Genomic DNA, 17,205 nt, shown 5'->3' on the forward strand with positions numbered 1-17,205 from the left:
AATTTTCAATCTTGGACTTTCGCTGATGCGCAATATTTAATTTAGCTACCAGTTTGTGGGAACTCTCAGCTTCAATGAGATGACATCTGCTTCCAGTTCTTACAGACTGATGTGTCTATAACAGGGACGAAGCTGCAGTCTCTCGATGCCATAAATGGGCTGTTAGTACATTGTATGCAATGTACTAATTGCTGCTTTTTCCTCAAGTGTTGACCCAGATAGCATGCTCACTTGCGACAAGTTTGATTTTTTCTTGATATTATCTTGTTGTGTCAAACTTGACGTGACTGGTTAGCGGCAGACTTTCAGCAAGTTGGGCGGCACCACCGTAAACTACTCTTGCAAACGCTTGTTTGATGGACACTTGCTTCAATCCGGACACCCAGCGCATGCGCGGTAGTACATAGTCTACGGTCCGGCGCCAAACACGGAGAAGCAAAAGAAGCAGGGAGCCATGATGGATTGACGAAGTAAGCTGCACGTTGGAACAACAGAGAAAAGGTATTTGGCAGTTTAATATTTATTCAAATGCAATTTTCTTTAAATTGTAATTCAGAAGAATGCACTGGTGTTTATATTTTTTTACTATTACGATTCGCGTCAAAGCATTTCTTTGTAGCGTAGTACATGTTTCAAGCTCAATGTTAAGCGTTTAAACTTGATGTTTATGAATAATTTTGAATATATGCATACAGGATGGCTTAAATACAGTTGGTAGCAAGTTTTATTTGACAGTTTTTATCAAACCGCATGTTTTAATTCGATCGACTGTCGATGTCTTAAAACGCCAAAATAAAGTTTCAAACTGTAACTCAAATGTACCTTAGTCTTTTTTTTTTTAAAGTTATGTTGGCATATATTGAATCCTTTCTTTAAATTAAAAGTAAATTACTTCATACAAATAAAATGAAAATCATTCCTAAGACAAAAGCAAATCGATAAGTATAGTTAATGGGGAAACTTTGCAGGGGTCTGTCCAGGATTTTTCACAGGGTCCGTTTTTTGTGAAAAATCAAATAATTTTGTGAAAAATGAATTAATTTTGTGAAAAATCAAAAAATTTCGCAAAAAAAAAATTTTTTTTTTTTTTTTTGTTAAAACAAAATATTAGAATTTAGGGATGGCACAAACTGTATCAATTAAACTTAAAGTTGAGTGTTTTCCTCTTCTACGTCGAGAAAATCATTCTGGATTTTTTTTTCTGATATTTGGCGGGGGGGGGGGGCATCGCTCTTTCAAGCATCAATATTTATCTACCATTCCACATTATGTTAAATTATACTAGATATATTTCTGTACAGTACTTAAAATAATTGTAACAAAAATATAAATAAATAAAATAAAATTCAGAATAGGGTTCAGCATTCAACTTTTTGACCCAAGGCACTCTTAAAAAGCACAGAATTTGGTTTAAAACTTCTAAATTCCGTGATTTTAACAAAAATAAAAAGATATTTCAATTGTTTACCTCTTAACAAAGCGTAATAATCATTAAAAATTCGAAAAATCGGATTCCCATAGCGGATGCAAAGAGATCGCAACTCTCAAAGTGAAGGCATCAAAAGTATAAAAACAGCTTGTAAAAGAAATATTTTTGATAAAATTATTTTAAAATTGCATTTTAGAGTCCTATAATAAACATATCATTAATATCTGTGGACACAGTTGACCCAAAAAATAAAATAAAATAAACCATCTATTTAGCATTTTAAGTTTTGACTCATAACAGAAAATGGAATTTTGCTTTAAAAACTTAAAATGAGAGTTCTAACAGAAATAAAGAGACTTTTCATTTATTTGAATCCTAATAAAGCGAAGTTAGCTTGAAAAAAGAACAAAATGTGATTCTCATATCGGATGTTAAAAGATTGCATTTTTCAAAATGTAGAAATCTAAAGAAAAAAAAAACGGTAATTAAAAGAGTTTATTTAAAGTTAATCATCCTTGTTAGCATCGAAAAAACAAAACCCATATAATTTTCTCCCAAAATAACAATTAAACATCGCACCGCACCGTAAAAACGCAAATATTGACAAGCTGGCAAAATGATGAGAATATTTTCTAATCAAGTCATTATAAAGGTTCAACGCCAGACGCTAAGTGGTGATAATTTTGAAGTTGGTAACACTATCTGAAGCGATCATATTTTTTCCTCACCCTTACTATCCCTTTGCAGTTCTAAGTTCATTTCACAGATATATATTATTATTGTTTATTAAATCATGAGCGGAGAAAAGTGCTTACCAATGCCTTTTCAGAAAAGTTTACAAAAACACTGCTGCTAATTAGCTGTGATAAAACAAACAACCCTTATATTTATTTGGCAGTAGCCATTATTTATCGCTTGCAGGAGCATTCCAAGAGTGCCGATTTTTTTTTTTTTTTTTCAAAATTAGCCGATTTTGTATAAGCTGATCCCTCTAATTTGACTTAAAAAAAGGTTCCAAAAATTATCGGTTTATACACAGAAATATGCGTTATTTTGCTTTCAGATTTGCTCTTTCAATAAACAATTTGACAGATCCGATCTTGTTTATCAGAATTTTGTGAAGGGTCCGTTTTGTTTGATCGGGATTTTGTGAAAGGTCCGTTTTGTTTGATCGGAATTTTGTGAAAGGTCCGTTTTGGTTGATCGGATTTTTGTGAAGGGTCCGTTAACGGACCCAAATATCCTCTGGCCAGACCCCTGCTTTGTTTATCTGCAATTTTGCAAAACTGATAACTTAACATTTGACCATCTGAGAATGTTCTTTTACATTAAAATTAAGTGGAATGTGATAATATTACAAAGTAACAGTTTGAATTTTTTTGTACTATGGTGATATACTACATAATCTATTCCAGTCAAGAAAAAAATACCTCTGAAAATCAAAGCATATGATAATACAAGCAATTTTCCAAAATTGTAATGTTTGTTGTAAGTCGAAAATTATTTTTGGTGTTATTAAATCATAAAATTCTTGTAATTAACATTTGGAATATTAATTGGGAACTCCGAATATTCTGTGCAGTATTTATTTAATTAATATTCAGCTCATTTGTATTTTTAATATTTTTCATAATTAGTAAAATTTCATGCAGGTCAAAGTGAAATAATTCATTTCGTTTACTTATTCAGTCATTTACCAAATCACTTACGTATTCATCAATTAACTAATTTTTCCTTAATTAAATAATTCACTTATTAATTCACTCTTTCACTTATTTTTTTATTCACTCTCTATTTTATTCACTCATTTATTTTCTTTGTATCAATTAATAAAATAATTTATTTATCAGTTTATTGTTTCATTATCTTTTCATTAAGTGAATTATTATTTATTTGATCATTATTTTGTTCGAAAAAATTTCTCACAATCCAATAAAAAATATTTTATTTTTCACTTTGTCCCATGAAAAAAAAAAAAAAACAGGAAAAACATCTACTTTTTCTCGAAGGGTAAATTTTACTGCCAATAATAAAAAATAATGTTTTAACGCAAGTTTTATTTTATATGTAATGTTATTTCTTTATATATTGCAATTTTCAAAACAAATTTCCTATTTGTTCATTTTGAAAAAGCTCAGTCATCTTAACCATTTCGCTTTGCCTCGTATTCCCCTACTATTTATTTTGACTTTTATTTTATTTTTTATATTGAAACAGTTCTTGAATCAGGTGTAATTTTTTATCTGATTAATGCTATACGACAAATTCAAATATTTTTATTAGTATGAAATTGAAAAAAAAACTGGGCATTTAAAATTTTTATTCCGACATTTTTTTTTTTTTTGACAAACATACCCAGCAGGGCATGTTAAATTTTTTAAGAATTTTGTAGCCTTGACCTATTATTGTATATTTAAATTTGTTAAAATTCTACTGTAACTTTTACTCTTGTTAAACTTATTTAAGGTACCATAGAGTCTCGAAAATCAGATGTAGTTGGGGCTCATGCCTCCTCGGATTACAACGTAGCAAAATATTTAAATTTTCAGATGTTAATGAAAATCATTTCATTCTAACTAAAAATGTAACTAAAAACATTAAGCACCTCAAATAGAGCAGAACCCAGAACTTTTAAGACTCTTTTGTATTTTGAATATTCGGTTTGTCTGCTGAATAGGCAGTGTACTGAATACCAACTGAATATTCAGTGTATCACTAAAGCATTAGTTTTGCTTCAATCTATATATTAAATAAAATTCATAATTTTGTTATATCATTGCGAATTGTATTCCTATTTAGTCTTTTCCTGAATACCTGGTAAATTTATCCATTTTACCACCCTGGCAGTGCCGACGAGAGGCCATGTCAGCTTAGTCGGAAACTAGCGACCCGTCCTTTGAAGCTTGGAATCGCAGTAGACTTTAACAAGCTAAATGGGAAGACGGGACCCGGATATAAAACCGACAAGTGGCTTGCCTTAGCTCACGGCTGCCTTGCACCCTGGATCAATCGTACCTTTTTTTTGTAAAAACTTCTCGACAGAATAACTACGAATATACTATTTGTTCTTCTCATTGAAGGAATATTTTATATCAAATTAAAATGCAGTAAATTAAATATATGATCTTTTGTGAAATATTGATTATAAGCATTTCAAATGAATGTGTTTTCTTTACCAGTCTTCAATCCCAATTTTCAAAATATTGGTGTATATTTCATTCAGTATAAATTTTGCACGAAGTAAAATACTGCCATTATTGTTATCAGGGACCCCTCTCAGTTTTCTGATAGGAACTTCAAATTTTACCGACTGGTGAAATATGGTTATTTACACTTGGGGGGGGGGGGAGACTTGTGAACATGGCATGTTTTACATAACATTAATCTTGGAAAAAATCTCAAATAATAGCAGTCCCAGTCAGGGTTCGAGGTTTTTGAAAAAAAAAAAAAGTAGCCAGCCGAAAATTCTGGTAGCCAGCAAAAAAATCCCCCCCCCCTCCCCGCTTTCAAAGTCTTCAATTTTTAAGCTACATTTCTGTTACTTTAAAAAATACATGAAAATCATATACAGTAAAACTTGTAAAGTTGACCACCTTTGTAAGTTGACCACCTGTCTATGTTGACCGCTTTTGTCAGGAACGGAATTAGTCCTATCTTATATAATGAAGGAAAACCTCTGTAACTTGACCACCTGTCTATCTTGACCACCTGTCTATCTTGACCGCTAATGAACACCAAGTTTGGATTGGAGTATTGTAAAAAACCCTTTGTAAGTTGACCACTTGGTTTATTTTTTAAAATTTTATTTAGCAAATTATTTTTTTATTATTATTATTTTTTTTAAAGCTTTCCAAGAATATTTCTGATGCCAGACCAGCATTTTACCAACTAAATGAAACAGCAGCATAACTAAACCTCCTTTTGAGTTTAACCACATGGGAAAACTACTAAGAACCCTTTTATTATCCAAACTTGTTTTTCTTCTGTTGTTAAGTGAAAAATTTGTAATTTTTGATTAGCTATAAATTTTTAGGAACTATTAATATAAAATGAGTAACTTTTCATAAATAATAAGCCTTTTTTTTGATCAATTTACTGAAATTTTAAATTTGCACGACACATTATACGTCATTCTGGGAAAATAATCTCTAAAAATATTTGAATAACATATTAAGTTATTGTTTCAAAGTAATGCTAAACAATGAAAGTGAGTTAAACAGAAAGAGTAGGTGTCAATTGTAAGAATTACAAAAGGTGTCATGGTGCAAGAATTCCAAAAAAAAAAAAAAAATCATTACCCCCTTTATAAGTTGACCACCTGTCTAAGTTGACCACCAAAATACTGCACCGCAAGTGGTCAACTTACACAGGTTTCACTGTACTTACAACTTGAAATGACATAAATTGGCAGGGAATTAAATGTATGAAGCAAAAAAATGGGAGATGCAAACAAGTTTTAAGTTTCTCTTGAATTCTTCCTCCAGTCATTGGTTTGTTTGCTGCTTTTTTTGTCATATGTCCTTGTGTATGTCTTGATTTTGTGGATTTGAAAAACCATTTGTCCATAGCTCTTTGCGGGTTAAAGTCTTGAATTGAAGGACCATTCATGTGAACCATCAGAAGGTCCTTCAGTGTTGATGCTTCCATTGTGGACCGCATATCTGTTTTAATTAAGTTCATGTGACTAAAACCACGTTCACAAGATAATGTTGAAGTTGGTAGAACAGCATTGATTTCAAAGAAGTGGCTAAGATGAGGAAATCGTTTGTAATTCAAAAGTATATTTTGTTGCAACTCTTCTATTTTTAATCCTTGTCCCAACACTTTAAATTCTTACCATTCTTTAAATTCGTACCATTCTTTTATAATGAATTCAGATTTATTTCATATGGAATTCCATTGTGGGAGAAAAGATGTTTTTGGAAGTGCTTGGCAAGAACTGTGATTTCTGTTTCCCCGAAATTTTCTAAATTTTCTATCGGCCAAGTAAAGGTGTCGAACACCGAGGTAGCTTTTTTCAGTTCAGTATCATCATCTACATATCGTTCCTGCAGATAAATTATTCCACCATTGATTATTTTCTTCCTATCAGTCTCAAATATTGTGGTATCAACATTACTTAGTTGAATGCCTAAATAATTCCCATTCAATGTAACTGTCTTTAAAGTGATTTTCAAATGAGGCTGAAGTAGATTCTAATTCATGAAGTTCATTTAGAGCATGTTTAACATACAAATTAATTACACAAACCAGACTGGGGAGAAAAAAAAACAGCATGGGGAAAAAAATAAACTGAAAAGCTGAAAACATAGTCGCCAGTTAAAAATATTTGGTCGCCAGTGGCGAACGGGCGACCGTGTATCTCGAGCCCTGGTCCCAGTACTCGGATCTCTTGGACAAATATTTGGAACAATCAGATTTATGTTTCTCAGGTCGAAACTTCTTCCTTTGAGCAGCTGTTTTATGTAATTTCACCATTTTCTTTTACTTGGGAAAACATATTTTAAATTGCTTAGTCAAACTTCATTATTGCAAATCGTTATATTGTTCTTTAAAATATGATGCATGTCCTGCATTTTTTTTATCATGTTCATATGTGTCCCAGGCCTGTTTATATGTTCTCCCCAAAAAGGGCACATGTAAGCAATTAAATATATTTTTTAAAAAGTTCATGACACAAAGAAAAGGCTACCTATTTAATCTTGGAGATATTTTGGTGTTGCGAAATTGATAATATTTTTTTGAAAAAAAAAAAAAAGAAATGTAAAAAATTGTTCCCATGTGTCCCTTTTCCCCTTACAACCAATGGAAAAGAATATTTGGATATTTAAAAACTTGCAATTTTTATCTCCAGATTTGCCAAATCATCAGCTAAAATTTGCTGATACCTTTTGACTAATACCTCCTTTTGGGGCATTCTGATTTTTGTAAATGTATATACTTTTCTCATGGTAAAACTTCAAGTAAGATGCAGTGCACATATAATGACATATTTATGTGTTCACTTTTTAATTGTTTTGATTTTGTTCTTGCTTTTGTAATGAAGTATTAATTCTACTTTTTCCTCCTTTTTAAAAAAATATCCTATTTTTCGACACTGAAAATGTTCTATGAGCTCTGTAAATTTCATGCCATCTTTCTAGACATGTTTGTTGCACAGCATGATTTACATTTGCACTGATTATTGTTAACTATTTTGAGAAGCTGTTTTAAAGAAATGGTTTAAAATTTAAAAACATTTCTTTGAGATCTCTATACCAAAAAAAAGGAAAGACATAACTTTTGTGTTTAACACGAGGCTTGAAATATACCTGTGCAGAATGATTTTTCTGATAATTATTGTTGGATTTTTTACCTTTATCGAAACAAAGTTTGCTTGAATAATTTCTTTTTTGCCTGTGGATTGTCAGATGATTTCAGATGTTTAATATATGGCTTTATTTCGGAATTCAAATTAAATTGAATATGTAGCTTAACTGTAACTTAGTTTAGCTTCTAGCAATAACTTGTTTTTATTATTCAAAATATTAGCTCCATTAATAACATTTGTCTCCAATTTTAAAACTAGTTATATTTCCATAAAATAATTTTAGTCGACAATTTCAAAATAGTATTCTTGTTTGTTGACTTTACTTTGAGCTATGGTTAAATGTATTAGCAAATATAGCATGTCCTGTTGTTTATTCTTATGTGTTTTTTTTTTTTATAGCTGCTTGTCAAAGGGTGTATAAGGATATATGGCTGCTGGCATCAAGAAATAATGTGAGTTTTTGAGTACAACATTTTTATTTTCATTAATAAACTTCATAAATAGGATTTTTTAAAGCTGGGTTGTCAGGTTTTTGATTAGTAACAATCTTTCACAGTGTAAACTCTTGCACCTCTAGTCAAAAATGTTTACCATATCTTAGTAACCGCAACCTATCATATTTCCCAAGTTTTATTGAATGGCTTTATATAAAGCATTCAGCAGCAGAATAATTATTCCACTCTTATTTGCTTTCAAGGTAAATATTCATTTTCAATTTACTTTTAGGGGTCAAATAGGTGTGCATAGATAATACTTAAATGTATTTAATGTTTGGCAAAAAACACATCAAGGTAAAAATGATTGTTTTTTTTTTAAATAAGTGCATTAATTATAAATACTTTTAAGTTAATTGGACTGACTAGATAGTAAATGATTGTGAAAATAACATTAAAAAAGAATATCATGCACTTGTATATGAGGTTACCTCTTTTTGAAAATCTTATATATACATCGCATTTAGAATGTAAGCTAAATTAATGCATTTTGGCTATATCAAATATATATGCTAGCTTGAATTTTTAAAGAAAAGGGGGGAAAACACAAAAATTTTTGAGTATGCATTGAAAATCAGATTTTAAACTTGTCATTTCATTTTACTTCCTGTCAAGTTTAGACCAACCAATTACCCATTTAAAATTTCAGCAGGATTTATGACAGCTATTGCAAGTTTTTAATTTGTATATTTTTTCAGTAAGCTTTTGTTCGCAAGCAAATTTGAACGATTGGAGTTTTTTAGTTTAAACCGGTATTGTATTTCCGTCATGTTTACAAACCTAAGCTTGTTTGGAAGTAATAAATCCTACAATTTGTGTGGGGAATGCTACAAGTAGGTGTTGAAAAGTCAGGATTTTTGCTTTGAGGAAAACTCACCAAATTAATTTTTTTTCATTATTTATGGGGAATGTGAAGGCTGGATTATGCTATTAAACTATCATTTCTAAATTTTACTTAAAACAAAGTATGTCTTCTTTCGATCAAAGATTTTCAACAAACGTGAAATATTCAGTATTTTTTAAGCTTGCTGATACCTTCTTTTAGTAATTCTCTTAGGTGTTTTGTTAGGTACTTGGTGTTTAGTTAGGTTCTTTCATGCATAATTTTTATTATTGTTTTCATACTTTAGCTGAATTAAATTTTGAACTTCCATATGAGGCAGTGAGATTGCAAAACTCCGTAGCTCTGCAAAAAAAGTTATTTGGCTCCGCTTTTCACAGTCGAGCATTCAAAAGCATGAGGCATGACATAGTGCTTAAAACTGTCTTATTAAGTAAAAAATAATTATTTTTATTCAAGTGTTTAAAATCATTATTATAGCTCAAAAATAATTTTAGATAAGTGTTTTTTAAAAATTTAAGGTAAGTTTTTTGAATTTTATGCAAAATACCGAGCTGCTCCTCAAATTCACCACAGATCAGGGTTGAGTTTTGGACTGTCTAAAACTGGTTTCAGACAGAACAAGCGGTTTTTACCGTCCAAAAATACACTAATCTGTCAAAGTATGCTAAAGCTAAAAGTGTAATCAAATCAACTCATATTTACTGCAATATTGATCATGCATAAATAATAATAAGTTTTAATTAATGAGTATTTGTATTTTCTCTGAAAGGTTCATTAATAAATATCTTACTTAAACAAATTGCCAATAACTCTATTATGTAAAAACTTTCTTATGTAACAGTTTGTAGAGTTATGAAAAGAAATTCACTGCACTACCAAGACAACTAGTTTCAGTTCCATTTATAACTGAGAAAAATGTTATTAAATGTAATTTTTTGGTGGAAAAAAAATATTTTTTTTAATGGTTTTGCATTTAAATTTTACATGATATTTTAACATTTTTTCTACGATAGATTAAAGAATAATAAATTGATTAAATACATTCACTAAAATTTTAAAACTTGTGCATTTTTTTTAAATTCATATTTTAATATAATATACATTCTGTAGCTATTTATTGCATTTCAGTCAATTATTTAACTATATTTTGAACACTTTCTTTTGCACATGTGCATAAATGCCAAAAAGTTTGGTTACTATTATGAAACAAAAAAAAAAATGTGTACAATTTGGAATGTTTAATGATGAATTCAACTTCTATGTAACTAGATTAGAATTAGCTGTATCATTCAGTTACATATATTTTTATACTTGAATGTTCACCATTGAATGAATATTCAATATAAACCACAACTTTGATGCATTTTGTTCTGTTTTTGATGTTTTCTCACAAAATAGTTTCTCAAAAAATGTAGTTTTGGACAGGACGGTAAAAACCGTGGTTTTTACTGTTGTGTCCAAAATCTTGCCAACCCTGCTACAGATGCTTGTCAAATTGTTTCTCCAAGGTTGGCAACCCTAACCCTGGAAGGTGCTTCTGTACAGCATGACTTTAAAAAAAATCAATGTTAGTCCACTTAGGACGTTATCTTTAAAGTCATTTTATTCAAAACTTGCATATGTCCACTTACATCCCTTTGCTTCTCACTGCTTCATATGATGTACTTCTAAAAGAAGCTTCGCACTGTTTATATTTGCTATCATCTGAAAAATTATATTTTGGTACTGGGATTTTAAACTATTCATATTAGCTGAGACTTGTTCATTCTATTAGAAGGCTTAATCTGCTTTGCGCCCAGACTTTGGGGATCTGTAAATCAGTTCCTGATTTTGTAAAAATGATCGCTTATGTTAATGCCACAGGACCATAATGTTTTAACGGGTCTAGTTTGCATTTCAGTGCTGCATTTCAGTTTTGCATTAAATAGTTTTGAGAATACAGGGCTAATTTTTCTTTTAAAACATGTTTCAAAAGTGAAAACGTCTCCAAAAGTAATAACTTACCAGCAAAGATTCTTCTTCATTTTTAATAGAAGTATAAAAAACAAAAATTGTGTGGTAACAAAAGCCCTCCATTGAAAAAAGATTTGAAAATAAATGCAAATATAACATTAAAAATATATTTCTCTTTAAGTTAACATTAGCAATTGGTGGTTTTCAAGTAGCCCCTTTAATGCGAGTAGGGTTCATAACTGGGGAACTATAGTTTATGCCTGTCTTTAAGACTACTGTTAGCAGAATTCTTTAATGAAAGTAAAACTTATAATTTTTTTACAATGCTTTTTTTTTTATTTTAGGTCACAAAGACAGGAAGAAAAGTGTGAAGAATCGATGTATTATAATATTCTGTAAATACTGTTGGACAATTTGTTTGTAATTATTGTTAATAAACAGTCTGTATTGATTTATTATAACTGTCTTTTTATATTTATTTTGTGTTTGCTGATAATAGGGTTACCACAAAACTGAAAAGTCTCCGTAGAGTAAAAGTTTATTTAATTGATGCTTGTGCCATATATTTATATCATAGAAAAAAAACGTCCAAAAAATAATTTACTAGTAATTTATTCTCCATATAATTTGGTTTGAATTGTACATTTTAACAAGTATATTTTATTAAAATAATAGCAAAAATTAACATTTCTGGAGAAGTCTACTGTATCAATTCAATGTTATTCAGTACAATTAGACCTATACCTTACTTCCTGTGCTCAAATTTGTTAGAAGGTCGCTATGTGACCGTGAACTAAATGCCAGTTCAATATCCAAAAACAAATTAATTTATTTAATAATAATATAATGTTCATTGAATTTGGGATGTTTTGTGTTCATCTGCTTGATAATCAACTGTTCTTCGTAAAATTAGATGAATGTATGATCACACATTAGCAAACGTTTTACGCCTGAATCAGATCCTACATAGTAAATAATAAAGTAAAAAAAAAGTCTTCAAATTTACTTCAAATTGGGTTTAAATTTACATTTACCTGTATATAATTAACATTGTATTTACAGCATTCGGTGAATGCATGAGAATTTTTGTTAAAGAAAAATGAAATGCCCTATTCAAATTTTAATTGGTAAACAAAGCTAGTACAGTGAAACCTGTATAAGTTGACCACCTGTGGTGCATTACTTTAGTTGTCAACTTAAACAAGTGTCAACTTACAAAGGTAGATTTATACGATAAGGGCCAATTCCGTGCCTGAAAAAAGCGGTCAACTTAGACAGGTGGTCAACTTCACAGGTTTTACTGTATTACATTGTGTAAATTGGGATATAAAATTTTGAAAAGGTTTTAATCCTTTATTAAAAAACAAGTAAGAATTTGTTTAGAGAAAAACTTTTATAAAATTAGCAGTTTTTTAGCTTTGCGTTATAATTTCTGCAAATTTTCTGAAAACAAAAGTTTTGTTGTATCAAATTTTCGTGAATCAGATCAAAGGTACTGTTAACTTATTGCAAACTATTACAAACTTCTCTTGGGTGCATAACAAATACTCATTGTTTAATTTAATTATATTTTTATAGTGTAAAATATTTTTCTACAGTTATTGCTAAAACTAAAATCTAGAAATACTACTAATTTTGAGACCTGATTTTTTTCAAAGGAGTGTAGTTTTATAAATTCAAATTTTTAATACAATAAAGTTTGTTCCATTAAAAATATTTCTGCAATGAATACAAAAAAAGTATGTTCTAGCTTGCAGTGGGTTCACAATACATTTTGTCAAAAAAAAATGGCTACTTATTCACTAATTTGTGGAAAATTTGGTACAATAAACTTTTCTATTAGTTTGCAGAAAATTTTCAGAATTTGATGCACCTAAGCAAATTTGCAATGAACCTGCAACAGTTTGATATGACTTACAGGACAAACTTGCTGCAAGTTCAGTTCGTGGGGACTACAAGGCTTGCATCAGACTTGCAGACTTGTCGCATCCATTTTGATGCAAGTTTGCAGAATTGCAAAGCAAGTTTGCTGCAAGCAAAAAAATGCTATGCAACTTTGAAATGAACTGGTAGCAAATTTGATACGACAAAGCTCAGTTTGAAGCAAACTTGTCACAGCAAAGCTTCAGTTGCTTTGAACTTGCAGCAAGTTTGATACCACAAAAATGACTTTCCTACTGGTTTGCAACGAACTTGCAGCAAACTTGATAAGACTTGCAAGACAAACTTGCTGCAAGTTCACTTCGTGGGGAAAGCAAGGCTTGCATAAGCTTGCATCTCGTTTGCATCTGACTTGCAGACTTGTCTCATCCAATTTGATGCAAGTTTGCAGAATTGCAAAGCAAATTTGTTGCAAGTTTGCTGCAAGCAAAAAATGCTATGTGGGGAAACAGGTAACAACAGAAGAATAATCCTAAATTTGACTTTTTTTTTTTCATAATCACTCATTGATTGCTTGTCCATTTGAACTAAATTCATGTCGAAGGATAGAATGCGACAAGGTCTTGAGAAAGGACTTACATAACGAGGTTAAAAATTCTTGCGTAAGTCCATCTTCCTGACATATATTCAATAATTCAATTGGTTTGAGGTATTATTCTGCGTACCTAAAACATATTCTAATGTTCAAAAACGTTTTTGCATTCAAATCACCGTAACATTTATGAAATAAAGCATATTTCAGTCAGGGCCGCGCCGTCCCTATGTCCGAGGTCGCGCGGCGCACAAAAGCGCCGAACTCTACCAATCAAAATGCTCCAAATGGGGGGAATCTTTCCAACCAAAAAGATTGAATTGTACTTTTCAGAAAACCCAGTTTCTGGTAAAATTTGGTGCCCCTCTCACAAAAAAATCTGCACATTCTTTATGTAGAAGCTTTCAAGAAAGGGAAGAAATGTACCCGATTTTAGTGCCCCTAAAATTTACAATGAAAGATGATAAAAAACCTTTCTTGTTTGCTCAATTTGTTGCTGGTCCCCTAAATGAATAATAGATTCAATTTTTATTGGAAAATGACAGTTGGCGTACACCTTTTATGTAAGAAAAATTATAGAGCAATTAGTCTGATATTTCTTGAGTAATCCGTAAAAATATGAATTTTTGAAATTGTCCCAATACTTTTTGTTATATACTGTATTTCAATTATTGTATTTCATTAATTCATGTCTCCTTTTTTGTTGCTTTGCAGGTTTCATACGCTACTGGTTCCCCGCAGAATCCTCCAATTTCTCGCACTAGCGAAAGTTAATAATATACGGATTGAAAATACATAGCTTTAAGTTGCAGAATCTCAGTATTACAAAGCAGAAAAAATGATATCCATTTCTGATTGCATTTATTTTTGTGTTGGCTAAAATATTTCTGTTATTGTGTATTTAAATAAAATTCTCCCTTGGTGTTGTTATTCCAAGTTCACTTATGAATCGGAAATTTTTATATAAAGGGCTTCCCATGAATGGTGACATTTTATTTGTTCAATATATTTAACCCCTCCCCCTTTGTCACAACACTTCACTTACTCCCCCCTTGTCAACAACTGTCACAATTTCACGAAAGGTCCTCTCCCCCTTTCAAGAGTGACATCGTTTGTGCACGACTCCTTAGCTGGGCTCTCTGAAATAAAATTTGATGAAGGGGGGGGGGGGGGGGGTTCTCAATTCGCCGAATGAAATTCCAATTTTACCGAATGATAAAATACGATTATGCTCACATATCTTACACACAATAACATTGAACGAGAAGGAACATTAGGCTTGATTTAAAAAACAATTTTAAAAAGAAATCTTGACGTTGCAACATTTTCTCCTAACTCTCCAAATCGTCAGAAAAATTTTGCAGAGTAAAAAATTATTGGCCGGTTACAGTCAGAGTGGCGCTGCCAGAAAATTTTTCTGAGAAAGGTTTTCGAAATCGAAAATTGTTGCTTTCTTTCTCATTTATCTATAATGCCAAAATATTCCATATATTAATTATATTTAATACACTCGTTTAAAAATAATAATTCGCATTGGTATCACTATGAATTTAAAATTAAGAATGTGGGGGAAAGCACAGTACATTTATCACTCATTTTGCTTGAATATTTATTCATTTTTTATGGTTTTTACGTGAAATCATTTAAAACTTCCTCTTTTAGATTAATGTCTTTATGAATGTCAAATTTGAGGTCCTAAATGCAAAGTTTTAGACGACCTTTAATGACGCGGGTTCTTCTCGCGTTAGTTTTTATTGAATAAAAAATTTTGAAAAAAAAAAATAGAACCGACTTCAAAATTGCTCTAAAAAGTGAAAAATAATTTTATTCTTTAAACACCATCGATAATACTTTTAAACATAATTTTGAAGTTGGCGCAAAAACGATCGATAAAATCATTCACAGCCCATAACTCAACTACAAGTATAAATTTAACTAGGTCCAGTTTCTTCACTACCACATACAGTACGCATTGATGACAGCATATTTGAGTAACGACATAAATGTTTCGTTCCTAAGTTTGGATGATTTTTTGATAAAAATATGAACGAAGCATGGTTACAATGGATTTTACTTTTTGTTTTTGCGCCAACTTCAAAAATTATGTTTAAAAGTATTATCGATGGTGTTTAAAGAATAAAATTATTTTTCACTTTTTAGAGCAATTTTGAAGTCGGTTCTATTTTTTTTCAAAATTTTTTATTTCATTCTTTTTAGTGTAAATGTAGATATTTCAGTAAAAGTAAGAAGTTACCTAGTAAGAAGTGCGGCTCTTTATCACTGTATTGCTTTAGAAAAGCCTTTATTCAAAATCATCATTACAATTACTATTAATTTTACTGTTATATGGCACCAAACTTTTATAACAATGAGTTTCATATTGTCGCGTAGATGAAGATAGCGAAGACAATGTGAAAGCCAAATGAAGCGAATACTCGTTAGTCTCAACTCGAGATCTTTATTCAGAACCACGAATGAACGTTACATCTCCTTATATACAACTTGAAAAAGTGCTGGAACTTTCCAGACTTGAAAAAGATACAGAAATTAATAGAACATTCGAGAAAATTCGGGGAAACAGTAGAAACGAAAATTTAGTAAAATTCACTTTGTCCTAGTCGGGATTTGAACCCCGGGTTGCTCGTGTGGGAGACGAGAATTCTACCACTGAGCCACCGTTATACACGGATGAAAAATGCGAACTTCGCTACAATATCATTTTAATCATTTAATAGGGAAATTTACTGTTTTTTGCCCATAACTTTTTTTTCTAAAGAACAAATATGGTCAAACAAAGTAATGGGACCTAAGTTGAGCCATCCTCTATCTATTAAAAAAAGAATCATCAAAATCCGTTCACTAGGTGAGACGCTATGAGTGGACAAACAAAAAAAAAAAAAAAAACATACATACGGTATGAACTGATAACCGCCTCCTTTTTGAAGTCGGTTAAAAAACCTAATTTAAGGCTATCTTGGACAACTTGAAAGGATAAGGGATGGAGATTGGGTACTCTTTCCTGGAAATTTTCCGAAATCGATGAAGACCTTTTATAAAGCTGTAAGAGGGTTTTAGTGGGCAGGAGAAGGGGAGGCTCTTCCACAAAGTTTTAAAAAAATGACGACCTGGAAACGACATTTTAGACGTTTGTAAAATAATGTGGGTAAAGGACTACAGTTAGGACGGCTTTCTCGAAAAAAAATGTGAAATTGAGGCCCTTAAAATGAAAGATCGTGTTTAATGATGTGGAGTTAGAATGGTTCTCCACTAAAAACTTTTCGAAATTTTTATATTTTAATATGGTATTTGTAGGCCATTTTTGATGACTCTGGAGGAGGAAAGAATGTTTTGGAAATCTTCCGAGGAAATTTTTCGCTCTCGAAGTCTTAAATGAGAGAAAGGGATGGGGTTCCGGGTCTCTCCGCAGGAAAGTTTCCAAAATTGAAGTACTAAAACGAAATTTTAGACGATTTTTGTAATTTTTTAGGAGGGCTGAAGTTAGGTTGGTTACTTTGGTAAGTTTCCGAAATTATAGTTCAAAATGCCAAATTTTTGACAAGAATTGCTGTGGGGCGTTCAAAAGCTATTAGATGAAAATTTACGGAGTTGATGTCCTTTTCAAACGAAAATTTTGGCTATCTTCAATAATGTTGGCAGTGGGGGGTGTGTTTGGATGTCTCGTATCCGAACGGTCGCTGTCGT

At 31.1% G+C, this 17,205-nt stretch overlaps 1 protein-coding gene and 1 long non-coding RNA gene across 2 annotated transcripts in view; both read left to right on the forward strand.

The window, feature by feature from the left end:
• LOC129221438 (transmembrane protein 145-like) overlaps positions 1 to 14,350 on the forward strand; it is a gene marked incomplete at its 5' end in the record, with an annotated part of 48,578 nt that extends 34,228 nt beyond the window's left edge. Inside the window, 1 exon segment of the mRNA XM_054855922.1 lies at positions 14,218 to 14,350. Coding sequence (XP_054711897.1) covers positions 14,218 to 14,277 — 60 coding nt within the window.
• Positions 417 to 11,437, forward strand: LOC129221445 (uncharacterized). The gene is made up of 3 exons (XR_008580514.1): positions 417 to 501; positions 8,139 to 8,191; positions 11,375 to 11,437. It is a non-coding gene; the product is annotated as an uncharacterized LOC129221445 (long non-coding RNA).
• Positions 14,351 to 17,205: the final 2,855 nt, after the last annotated feature.

Source organism: Uloborus diversus, chromosome 4 (genome assembly GCF_026930045.1).
Source record: "Uloborus diversus isolate 005 chromosome 4, Udiv.v.3.1, whole genome shotgun sequence".
NCBI classification, from domain to species: Eukaryota; Metazoa; Arthropoda; class Arachnida; order Araneae; family Uloboridae; genus Uloborus; species Uloborus diversus.